Source organism: Portunus trituberculatus, chromosome 31, assembly GCF_017591435.1.
Source record: "Portunus trituberculatus isolate SZX2019 chromosome 31, ASM1759143v1, whole genome shotgun sequence".
In the NCBI taxonomy this organism is placed as follows: Eukaryota; Metazoa; Arthropoda; class Malacostraca; order Decapoda; family Portunidae; genus Portunus; species Portunus trituberculatus.
The window spans coordinates 25,549,765-25,562,811 of record NC_059285.1 but is presented as its reverse complement, the minus strand read 5'-3'; the positions used below and the strand labels follow the sequence as shown (position 1 = coordinate 25,562,811).

General features: G+C 45.3%; 1 protein-coding gene across 2 annotated transcripts in view; it reads left to right on the top strand.

Annotated features, from left to right (window-relative positions):
• Positions 1–12,252, top strand: part of LOC123511359 (protein masquerade-like) — a 183,411-nt gene extending 171,159 nt beyond the window's left edge. For both annotated transcript variants that reach the window (XM_045267172.1, XM_045267171.1), the window contains exon 6: positions 11,874–12,252. In XM_045267172.1, coding sequence (XP_045123107.1) covers positions 11,874–12,014 — 141 coding nt within the window. In that variant the 3' untranslated portion in view covers positions 12,015–12,252. The remainder of the gene's footprint in view (positions 1–11,873) is intronic.
• The last annotated feature ends 795 nt before the right edge of the window (positions 12,253–13,047 follow it).

Below are 13,047 nucleotides of genomic sequence, written 5' to 3'. Positions count from 1 at the left end.
GCCTGCTGAAACCCCATTAGGGAGACAAGTGAATTGATAGGTCACACCTTGCCATGTGAAACACAAAAACCTTCGCTGTTCTTCCGCAATCCTAACAGAGTAATAAGCATGCCTTAAGTCCACCGAAGCCAAGTAGTCACCCGCATTAATAAGTTTCACAGCAAGTTCAAAGTCCTCCATTTTAAAGTCAATGTAGGGAATATGAAAGTTAAGTTTCTCTAAGTTCAAAACCATTCAATATTCCCCATTCCTTTTCTTCCGAAGGAAAATGGGGGAAATAATTTGCCCTGGCAGTCTCTCTGTGACGGAAATGACCTTAAGTTTAAGCAATTTGTGAATTTCACCATAAATAACATCCTGTTCCACTTTATTGAACTTATACTCAACACTTACTGAAAATAAATGTTTCACATCATGCACATTAATGTCTAGATGGCAATGCTCCACAAAGTCTAAAATAGTAGGATCACTAGTAAGTTTCTGCCATTCATGGACAAACTGGTGAAGTCTACCATCCTCAAAACAATCACTTGCCTGAATTAGTGCCGGGGCTCCTGGCGTTTTTTGAATCAGCATTGTGGGACACCAGGGAAGTCCTTTGCGCACCCCTGAAGGCAGGCCTCCAGAACCCGTAAGACTGGAAACGAGAGGAGAACCCTCTTGCCGGCGCAGAGTGCCCAGAACCCTGAGTCTTGCCACCCAGGAAGTGCCAGGAAAAGGATGGCTTCTTGGCTGTAATGGTAGACTTAAACTTCACTGATTCCTCAATCTGTTTAACATTCTTAGACACATCACCAAAGAGGAACTGAGTCATTGGGACTTTCTCAGAACAAAGGTGTGTGAATTTCTGATTAAGCTCACGCTTCAGAACAAACCTTCTAGCAAGGTTGTTCCTGAAATTTGCATTTCCTAACAAGGCCAGGGCACTGTTAATCATGGCCACTTCCTGGGCCACCACTGGGTGCTCCTCGTCCTGGGCCACCTTGTCCAGAGCAAGCAGTGATCTGGTAATAATAGTCGCTGCCCTCAAAACATCCTTATTAACCTCCTTCATGTGAAAGTCCAGTCTTCTGGCTTCCAGTCGTAAAGCATCCAGAACTTCGGGGTTACACTCCACTGCAGACAAGGCAGGACAGTTGGAAGGCCATAACACACACTCGTCCTCACAGAGTGCTTTGTGGTTGTCTTCCCAAACCCACAGCCAAACAGAAAGTTGACCATTTCAGCCACATTACCATCAATGGCATCCAAAACCACCTCAGGTGGGCCAAACACCTTGGCACTCTGAAGCAAGGGACTCACAGTAGGGCACAGCGTGCCTGCAACGTCCACATCACTACCGGCCTCCCCAAAACCCGAGAAAGTACCTGGAGAAGCCGGACAGGTCGGCCCATGTGAGGGGCCAACCCCGTCATGAACCCTTGGAGGCCGTGGAGAGGGAGACACACCTGTGGCCACACGTGCAGGTGAAGGAGGGCGAACAGACCTCCTGTCCAATTTAAGTTGGTAAATCTCACTCCTCAACTCCGCCAGAGCATCCAAAACCACGTTCCACTGGGAAGGAGGGGCCGAAGGCTGTGTAGCTACAGGTTGAGGGCAGGTGGCATTAAGAACCACATCGTGTCGGCGTGCGCCATGACAAGCCGGGTGCTTTGACACCCTCCCACCGGCGACGAAAGGAACACTCTTGCCAGAGTCACTGTCCCTGCCACTAAGATCCTGGGAATGGACACTGGCCCTCCTAGAGGCAAAAGGAGAGGCAATAGGACCAGCAGCCCCATCATCACTGGATGCGGGGGGCGACATGAGGAACAGCTGATAGCCTGCGGAAAACTAAAACAAGCCGTAAGCTTGTATATTCCCCACCGCACAGAAAAAAAACACTTGGAAGGCACTATACCGCTCTCAACTTAGATAATGGATTGTAGGCACTGTACCTGCTTTGACAGGGGACGTGGCTGTAGGATAGTATTTTATGTGTTTCTTGTAAGAGGTAGCGAAGTGAATTCAGTTATTCAATAAAGCCGAGTTGGCACCTCAGTTCCTGCGCATCGCTCTCAGTGTGTTGTCACGGCTTGCCCCGGGAACGTCTTGTCCCTTTGCAAGCTGCCCTGTACTTCTCTTCCTACCGCAGCAATAAAGGACCTACTTTACTTCAGTGTGTCCATGGCCTTTCCCACCACGTAGAGGACATATGGACACCTACACGATAAGCAAGTTGTTCCACATGGTGCAGTGAGAGTAGCTGCATGGAAGAAATTCGCCAGCAGACAGCCTACGCGTCCCCCGCCACCCTTCAGCCTTCGAGTGTCAGTGCAGTGTTTCGACAGTGTTGTGCAGTGCTAGTGGTAGTGCAGTGTTCCTCGGTGTTTTGCGTGTGCTTGCAGAGAGACAGCAGGGCAGACAGCAAACATCGTCCAGCGAAATAGGAGCGCATGTGTCATACCCCCACTCTGCGCGGTGTCTGGTTAGACACTGCCCGGCAGCCCGAGTGCCCCACTCCACGGGCCGCCGCTGCCGCTTTATCGGTGTTGCCATACACAGAGCACCCAGCACTGCCACATGTACACCACCGACACGCACAGACACACGCACGTACGCACACCACGCACTGCATTCAGCTTCAGGGTAGTCTGTACAGTCTTGTGTACTCTGTTGTACTCGTGCCGGTTCAAGCCGTTGAGGCGCTGGTCACGTAGTAATTTCCAGAGTCACCCTGAGTGATGCCGAAAGGCGGGAAGAAGGCAACACCACCACCTGTACAGTCTGAGGAAGCCTCGCAGCAGTCTTCATCTCCTCCTTCGCCCTCAGCATCCATGGATGTGCAAGCACTTTTCCGATGGATGGCAGACAGGGAGGACGCAGCATGGGCAGAGAGGGAAGAACAGCGGCAAGAAGACACAGCACATTTCGAAGCTCTGCCAACAAGACTGGTGCCGCTTACACCACAGTCTTCGAGTACTGCTGGGAGCGCCTCTGCCCCGCCAGGCCCGCCTGTTGCACCACCGACTCCTAGAGTGGCTGTACAGCGCCCACCTCCTTTTCCTTTGGATGTTACATACCAACAGTTCAGGGAATGGAGGCGGAAATGGGAAGATTACGCAACTATGGTGGACATCGCAAGCCTGCCCCGCCCCAAACAGCTGATCCAGTTACGGATGTGCCTTTCACTGGAGACTCAGAGAGTGCTGGAGCACACGCTACAGGTGTATCCAAGCTCCACTTCTCCCGTCGACAAGGTGCTCGATATTCTCCAGAAACACATCAAGGAATCCAGCAACGAGGCACTGAGGCGGCAGGCATTCACCACCTGCAAACAGGCTACAGGAGAGTCTTTTGCAGACTTCTTTGTGAGGCTCAAGAGTTTGTCTGAAGAGATTGATGTCTGCAAAGCTCACAGCACAGAGTGTAAAGAAGCCTGGCACAAGCACGGCATCCTCACTGGTGTGCAGGACGAGGAAGTAGTGCAGAAGATCGTCATCCTCGATGCTGCCGCCACACTCGCGGACGTCGTGACATTGTGCCGCTCCTACGAGGCCACCAGGAAGGACAAGAAGACGGACCATAGAACTAAGGCAGACGCATGTTCAGCTGTGTCTTCACCGCCCCCTTCCTGCAGTAATTGTGGCAAGCAACAGCACGGCCCCAAAGGTTGCGGTACAACAGGGCACTGGTCACATACAGAAAAATATCCAGCCAAGACTGTCCAATGCAAGGCATGCAGCCAATATGGACACTTTGAGAAACTCTGCAAGTCTTCCAGGCCCAAGAGTCAACATTCCGTGAAACCCAAACCTCAGAAGTCGAAGAAAAACGGTCGTGCCACTATCCATGTGGTGCGAACACAGTCTCCGTCAGGGGTCCCCAGGTCTACCAGGCAGCAAGCGAGTAGCGTACGCAGAGTCCAGTCGACCGCTTGGGTCAAGCCCACGCCTTCTCCTACCATACGCATGGTCGTCACACACGGTGAGAGGTCAAGTAGCATGGAGATGATACCTGACACATGCACCGACACCACGGTGATAGGCCCACAGCATCTCCAGCACCTGGGCCTCACGAGGCGTAACCTACAATCGCTATCCCCGCTTGAGTACTACAACGCATATGGGTCCAAGATGCCCGCTGCCTTGGGTTCCCTCCAGGTGGAGCTCACCTATGGCAAGTTGTCGTGTTCGGGGTGGATTGATGTACAAGGTTCCCTTAGTACTCCCTTGCTCTCCTGGCAGCACTGCAGGGATTTAGGCATCGTACCAAAGGACTTTCCACAGCAGATAACCGACGCCGTTAGTACCATCGGCAGGATTCGTGAATCGACAAGTGCTACGCCAGTGGCCACTGTACAGTGCAACAGGCAACCAGACTCTGCAGTTGCCCCACCTCCAGCATCATCGCCATCACTCCCACTGCATGCCAACAAATCTCCTGCAGAGGCCAAGGAGTACTTCCTCCAAGAGTATGCAGATGTTCTTGTGAAGAAGGACGACCTACAGAAGGCACCGCTGCAGCCTATGACGGGACCGCCTATGCGGATTCATCTCAGAGAAGATGTAAAGCCCTTCGCCATCCACACACCCCGGCTGATTCCCCGGGCATACCAAGACCATGTGAAGGCCGAATTAGACTCCATGGTGGCACAGGGTATCATCGCTCCAGCTGATGAGGACCCATCTCCTTGTTGCCACCCGATGGTTGTCGTCCCGAAGGTCGGGAGAGGCGTACGCATCACCACCGACTTGTCGAAGTTAAACAGCCAGGTGTCCCGCCCGGCCCACCCATTGCCTACGCCAGGGGTTCTCAATCTGGGGTTCGCGAACCCCCAGCGGTTCACAAGAAGATTTCTAGGGGTACTTAGATGGCTGATTTAATGATACATTCTTTGCAGAATACCTTTGCTTATTGTGTTAGTGTCAGTCACTAAATTAACATTGTTTGTCAAATTACTGGGAGATCGGGTAGATGGTCTTATAACTCATAGGGTTCTTAGCGAGAAAAAGGTTGAGAACCCCTGGCCTACGCCATTCGCAGTGATCAGGAGTGTCAACCCGGAGGCCAAATACTTCACAACAATCGATGCTTTGTGTGGTTACTGGCAAATCCCTCTGGCCGAGGAAGACCAACAACTTACTATTTTCATCACTCCTTACGGCCGCTTCCGTTACCTCCGCGGCCCCATGGGTTTTGCTGCCACTGGAGATGCTTTCTGTCGATGGGGCGACCTGGCTCTGCAGGGATTGATGCAGTGTGTGAAGGTAGTAGACAATTTCCTGTTGTTCGACAAGGAATACCTTTCACACCTCCACCGGGTCAACAACATTCTGGCAAGATGCAGGTCACATGGCATTACCTTAAACGCTGAGAAGTTTGTTCTGGCCGCTGAAACAGTCTCCTTCTGCGGCTACCAGCTCTCTCACGATGGCATTGCAGCAGACCCTGGGAAGGTCCGAGCCATCACGGACTTTGTCAAGCCAGCCAACCTCGCAGACCTGCGGTCATTCGTGGGCCTCGCAAATCAACTGGCTGACTTTTCTCCGGACATATCCACCGCTGCTGCCCCACTCCGCCCGTTGATGAGCCTGAAGAGAGCATTCGTGTGGACCCCTGACCACGACCAGGCTTTCGAACGTGTCAAGAAGGCCTTGTCCAGTCCACCAGTCCTCGCAGCATTTGACCCTGACCTTCCGGCTGTCCTACAAACGGACGCTTCGCACTTGTACGGCCTGGGATACGCCCTCCTACAAGACCACGGGGGAGGACACTTCCGTCTAATACAGTGTGGCTCACTCTTCTTGACAGATGCGGAGACTTGCTACGCCACAATCAAGTTAGAGTTGCTGGCGGTAGTGTGGGCTATGAAGAAGTGTATGTTCTACCTCACGGGTCTGCAGCACTTCACCCTTGTAACGGACCATCGCCCACTTGTCCCTATCCTCAACAGCTACACTCTAGATGCCATTGACAACCCACGTTTGCAACGCTTGAAGGAGAAGATAGCGGCTTTTGCCTTCACTGCAACGTTGCGCCCAGGTAAAGAGCTGTGCATTCCTGATGCCCTCTCACGCTTCCCAGTGACCAACCCGACCACCGATGATGAAGCCCTTGATGCCAAAACCAGCTTCTCCGTCAGGAGCATTGTCACTTTGGGAGCAGTCGAGTCCCTGGCCACCATGGCTACTGACAGCGACCCATTTCATCCTGATGGCACCACTACCATCTCTTCTGTCTCTAAAGCTGAATTCTTTTCTCAAACCTTTGCTCACAACTCCACCTTGGACGATTCTGGGCTTGTCCCTCCCTCTCCTCCTCCCTCTGACTATTTCATGTCTACAATCAAAATTCTTTGTAATGATGTTTTCCATGCCCTTGCTGGCCTAAACCCTCGGAAGGCTTATGGACCTGATGGGGTCCCTCCTATTGTTCTCAAAAACTGTGCTTCTGTGCTTGCACCTTGCCTGGCCAAACTCTTCCAACTTTGTCTATCGACTTCTACCTTTCCTTCCTGCTGGAAGTTCGCCTACATTCAGCCTGTTCCTAAAAAGGGTGACCGTTCTAACCCCTCAAACTACTGTCCTATAGCTTTAATCTCTTGCTTGTCTAAAGTTTTTGAATCTATCCTGAATAGGAAGATTCTCAAACATCTGTCACTTCACAATCTTCTGTCTGATCACCAGTATGGCTTCCATCAAGGTCACTTTACTGGTGATCTTCTGGCTTTCCTTACTGAGTCTTGGTCATCCTCTTTTAGAGATTTCTGTGAAACTTTTGCTGTTGCGTTAGACATATCAAAAGCTTTTGATAGAGTCTGGCACAAAGCTTTGATTTCAAAACTGCCCTCCTACGGCTTCTATCCTTCTCTCTGCAACTTTATCTCAAGTTTCCTTTCCGACCGCTCTATTGCTGCTGTGGTAGACGGCTACTGTTCTTCTCCTAAACCTATTAATAGTGATGTTCCTCAGGGTTCTGTCCTGTCACCCACTCTCTTTCTATTATTCATTAATGACCTTCTTAACCAAACTTCTTGCCCTATCCACTCCTACGCTGATGATACCATCCTACATCTTTCCACGTTCTTTCAGAGATGTCCAACCCTTCAGGAAATCAACAGATCACGCGGGGGACGCCACGGAACGCCTGACTTCCGATCTTTCTAAGATTTCCGATTGGGGCAGAGAAAATCTAGTAGTTTTCAATGCCTCAAAAACTCAATTCCTCCATCTATCAACTCGACACAACCTTCCAGACAACTATCCCCTCTTCTTCAATGACACTCAACTGTCTCCTTCTTCCACAATGAATAATATCCTTGGTCTGTCCTTTGCTCATAATCTTAACCGGAAACTTCACATCTCATCTCTTGCTAAAACAGCTTCTATGAAATTAGGTGTTCTGAGGCGTCTCGGCCAGTTTTTCTTGCCCCTCCAACTGCTTACTCTGTATAAGGGCCTTATCCTTATCCGTCCCTGTATGGAGTACTCTTCACATGTTTGAGGGGGTTCCAGTCACACAGTTTTGCTTGATAGGGTGGAATCGAAAGCTCTTCGTCTCATCAACTCCCCTCCTCTCACTAACTGTCTTCAGCCTCTTTCTCACCGCCGAAATGTTGCATCCCTTTCTATCTTTTATCGCTATTTTCATGGTAACTGTTCTACTGATCTTGCTAACTGCATGCCTCCCCTTCTCCTGCGGCCTCGCTGCACAAGGCTTTCTTCTTCCTCTCATCCCTATTCTGTCCAACTCTCTAATGCAAGAGTTAACTAGTACTCTCAATCATTCATCCCTTTCACTGGTAAACTCTGGAACTCCCTCCCTGCATCTGTATTTTTGAATTCCTACAACTTGTCTTCTTTTAAGAGGGAGGTATCGAGGTATTTTGCTCCCCTAATTTTGGCTGACGGTTTTGGCACTTTTTACACTTTTTAGAGCCAGCACTCAAGTGGGCCTTTTTTTTTTTACTTTCTTTTTCTTGCCCTTGGCTGGCCCTCTTCCCTATGTAAAAAAAAAAAAAAAAAAAAAAAAAAGATAAAGGTAAAGGACACTGTTATACAAGTAATTAAGAACGAGAAAAATCTAGTGAGGGATACAGTGGATAAGAGGAAATGTTTCTTAATTTTTGGGCTGAAGGAAAAAAAAAAATCCAAACAAGTTCATGCGAGGGCGAGAAAAGAGAGAATTGGGCAAAAGTATTGTTAAATATGTTCAAGACAACACACAGGAGTAGGACCAGCAAGTGGAGGAAGTGATTAGGTTGGGAATGTTTAGTGAAGGTGGGAAAAGATACCAATGAAAGTGAGAAGGAGATTATGACAAGAAAAGGGAAACTGGCTGATGTTGCTGAATTTAATGATGTATAGATAAAAAGAGATATGAACCTGAAAGAGAGGGAAAAGGAGAGAGTGCTAAGAAATGAAGCTAAGGAAAAAAGCAAGAAATGGATGGAGATCGGGAAGAATTTCTACTTGAGGGTTCTAGATATGAGACTGAAGAAGTGATATCTTCGGAAGGAGGAAGTCATGGAAGAGGCAAGAAATTAAGAGTGTTGTTATCCAGCGCGTTGGAGGTTAGAGATTATTTGAAGAAAAAAAGACTGGATGTAAGTTTTATTGTAGAAACAAAGCTAAAGGTAGGGATCCATGTTAACTTTAATGAGGCGGGATGTAATAGCCAGAGAAGAAACAGGATGAGAAAAGAGGGAGGAGGAGTGTTAATAATGGTTCGTGATAATATATGTGTGGAGGAATTGTAATATGGCGATGGCATGGTGGAAGTAATGGGAGTAACAATCAAAACAGAGGAATTGATAAAAAGGAGAATCACAGTTACGTATGTGCCACCTAAGACAAATAAATGGAGAACTGAGGGGAACATAAGGAAATGCAAGGAGAGGTGATTAAGGGCTTAGAAAATATGATAAAGAGATGGGAAAATACTGTTAGTGGGAGACTGTAACTGTAAAGGAGTAAATTGGAGAGAGATGGAAGTAATGGGTAATGCTGGATCATGGAGCAAGGTGTTACATTTGACACCCATTGGATCAGTGGGTGGAAGAATCAACACGGTACAGAGGGGAAGAAGAACCTTTGTTGCTTGACCTAGTATTCACAAAGAAGCCAGAGCCCCATCCTAGCATACATTACCTTAGTCCAATGGGAAGAAGTGACCATGTAACATTAGTGTTGGAAATGCAGGAAGAGGACTGGATAAGATACAGAGAAGACTACAAAAAGGAGAGATTAAATTATGCAAGATTTTGAAAATGAAAAAAAAAAAAATTGGTGAAACTGAATGGTGGAACATTATGGACAGAAAGACAATATAGGGGAAATATGAAATATTCTTACAGAAATATAATGAAGGAATGAAGAAATACGTACCTATCTATAGAGTAAAGAAAAGTATACATGCTTGGTACAATGCCAGATGTATAGAATTTAAAAGGGAAAAGATAAAGCTTGGAAGAAACTCAATTAGCAGAGAAATGAAAACAACAGACAGCAATAAAGGGATGCAAAAAATTGATATATTAGAGTAAGGAGAGAGGAAGAAAGAAACTTTGAGAAAGATGTGGTGTGAAAAAGCAAAGATGAACCCAAACTTTTCTACAAATTTATAAATGGTAGTATGAAGAATAAGGAAACAATAAAAAAAAAAATTAAAGGAGGGAAAACATATCAAACAGCAAATTAAGTGAGTGAAATAATGAATGAGAGCTTCAAAACTATGTTCACTGAAGAAGAGGAATTTGCAGAACAAAATAGGGCATTACATTGCAGAGGCTTGCAGGAAATCATAGTGCACAAAGAAGATATTGGAAGACCACTAGAAAATCTGGATGTCAGAAAAGTAATGGGGCCAGATGGTGTATCAGGCTGGGCACTGAAGGAATGTAAAGATGAGTTGTTAGATCCAATTTAGAAAATGGTTACAAGTTCATTGAAAGAAGGGAGAGTACCACTGGAATGGAAGAGAGCTAACATAATCCCAATATTCAAAGGAGGAAAGTCAACTGAGCCATTAAATTTCAGACCGGTGTCACTTGCAAATGTTGTGGGGAAGATGTGTGAAATTGCTATCAAGGAAAAATGGGTTAAATATCTGGAAGAAGAACATGTTATATCGAACAGACAATTTGAGTTCAGAACAGGAAGGTCATGTGTGTCTAACTTATTAAATTTCTACTTAAGAGTAATAGAAGGACTGGAGAGCAGAGATGGATGGATGGACATGGTATGCTTTGATATAAAAAATGCTATTGATAAAGTCCCTCACAGCAAACTGCTTTGGCTGTTAGAGAACATAGGTGGACTGAGAAGAATTATGTTAATTTGATAAGAGATTACTTGAAGGACAGAGAAATGAGAACTGTGATTAGAGATACATACTCATCTTGTAGTAAAGTAACAAGTGGAGTGTCACAAGAGTCAGTGTTAGGCCCCATTATGTTCCAGGTATGTGTAAATGACATACAGAATGGGGCAATTAATTTGTTTTCTGATGATGTAAAATTGCTAAGAGTAATCAAGACCCAAGAGAACTGTTTGCTGTTGCAGGAAGATATAAACAAAATTTATGAGTAGAGTAACAAGTGGAAGATATAATTCAATGGCAAGAAATATCACGTAATGGAATTAGGAAAGAATAAGAGAAGAACGGTATGGAACTATCTAATGGGAGACGAACAAATAATGAAGACTGGGAGTGGTTATACAAGAAAATTTGAACCCCGAAAAACACATAAGTAAGATAATTGGATCATCATATAAAATGTTGATTAATATTAGAGTGCCATTTCAGTACTTGGAAAAAAGATATGATGACAAATATTATTACAACCATTATACATCTAAAGCTGGAACATGCAGCAATGGTGTGGTCACCGAGCTTGAAAAGGATATAAGAATATTAGAATGGATCAAGACGAGAGCTACAAAGATGGTGCCGGAACTAAAGGACCTAACATATGAAGAAAGGTTGAAGGAAATGAAACTGCTAACCGTACAAGATAGAAGAGAAGGAGGAGATCTAATAACAATGTATAAAATAGTTAATGGCATTGAAAAGATAGACCTGGTGCTGATGACAGAAGACAGAAGAAGCTAGAAGGACAAGAGGACATGCAAAGAAGATTAGGAGGAGGCAGTGTGAAGGATACTGGAAAAAGGTTTTCCACATACAATGATGGAAAAGTGGAATGCTTTGAGTGATGAAGTTGTTACAGGACATAATGTGCATAAGTTTAAAGAAAAATTGGAGAAATGGAGACAAGACGCTATGAGCCCCGCTCAAACTCTGTACATTACAACACACACACTTTAAAGTGTATTGTTTCTACACACTTATTTAGTCATTGTCTAGAAACATAGTGAAAAATACAAAATATATGAATTTTGTATTAATTGCTAAATTGATACAATTATACACTAGAAATCAGTTTCTGGATCATGGAACTTTAAAAATGGCATCAAGATTACTTGAAAAGTCTTATTAGTTTTATGTTAAGCAGTGACGATAAATCCTAAATGAATTGAAGATGTAGCTTAAAATCACTATTGCATTCTAAGATCTGAAATTTGCTATTTCACTACATCTTATCATATAGGCTATTTTCAGTGTTGTGTTTGGAAACATCACTTCAACAGAGTGCAGAGATATGTATATTTTCATCTTCACATGTGTCACAACTGGTGTAGACTCACTCTCTCTCTCTCTCTCTCTCTCTCTCTCTCTCTCTCTCTCTCTCTCTCTCTCTCTCTCTCTCTCTCTCTCTCTCTCTCTCTCTCTCTCTCTCTCTCTCCCTCCCTCCCTCCCTCTCCCTCTCCCTCTCTCTCTCTCTCTCTTCATTTACTCTGACCTATACTGACCCTGCTTGTGTCCAACAGAGTACTGTGGATGGAGGTTCACCGTTGGGTTGTGAGGTGGGTGGCCGATGGTTCCTGACGGGTCTGGTGTCATGGTCACGAGATTGCTCCTCATCCGGTCCAGCTGGCATTTACTCACGAACCTCTGCTTTCACTGGTTAGGTGCAAGCAGCTTACCTGCATTCCTTAGGGTTTGCAACGAGCACCATGCAAACACGCCGTACCCTCGGGATTTATCACCATCTGGACAAGATCAACAAGGAATTTGCATGAAGTGTTGTCAGTCTGGAATGATCCTCTACTGACCAACTGAATGATCAACTTACTATCTAACTGAATCAATAGAATGATTGAATTAATAAGATTTAATTAAAACATGAAAGCAGTGATTTCCCAATCATTTAACAAGAATAGCAAAATACATAAATGTGGTTCATCACATTCTCTTTGAAGAGAATAACAATTTAACAAAGTCAGAAAATCACACTGATTTATCTTTTTTGGTGTTTGAGTCTTGGTTTCCCTGATAAATCATTATTGAATCAGTCGCTCTTGATGGAGGACTTTTAATTTTGACATTTGGGAATCAGTACTTTCAGTGGATACTTATGATGAAGATTTGAATTTGTGATGCTTAGGTCCCATTGGTCCCTTTGGATGTGCAGTACCACACTTTCATGTTGGGTTCCTTATACAATGTTTTCAAAATTTGGGAAGTCATAAAGCATTCCTTGTATTATTGTGCAGTCGTCAGATGGATAGACAGATGGATTACAGATAAGGAATTTACTAAGGTTACTTTTTATTTATTTATCTTTTAAAAATCCAGATATGAAAAATGTAGGCATATAACCAGCGTACTTGACAACTAGGAGACAAGAACAAATAAATGTTAATATTTCATTTTGTGGAATTTGTAACCAGTGACTAAGAGAAACCCAGAAAAATCTTGGAAGGATTCACCTTCTGACTTTGAAAAAAACAGTGTTCTCTCGTTTATTGCAGGGGATGCGTTCTGTAACCACCAGCAAAAGGTGAAAATCCATGAAGCAGGGACGCCATATATACTTCGCTATATACGTAACATTTTAAACCTTTTTAAACCTCCCTACACTATTATCAACCCTTCCTGCCACTGTATAAACCTTCGCCACACTTTTATCAACTGTTCCCTCTACTGTATTACCCTTCCCCA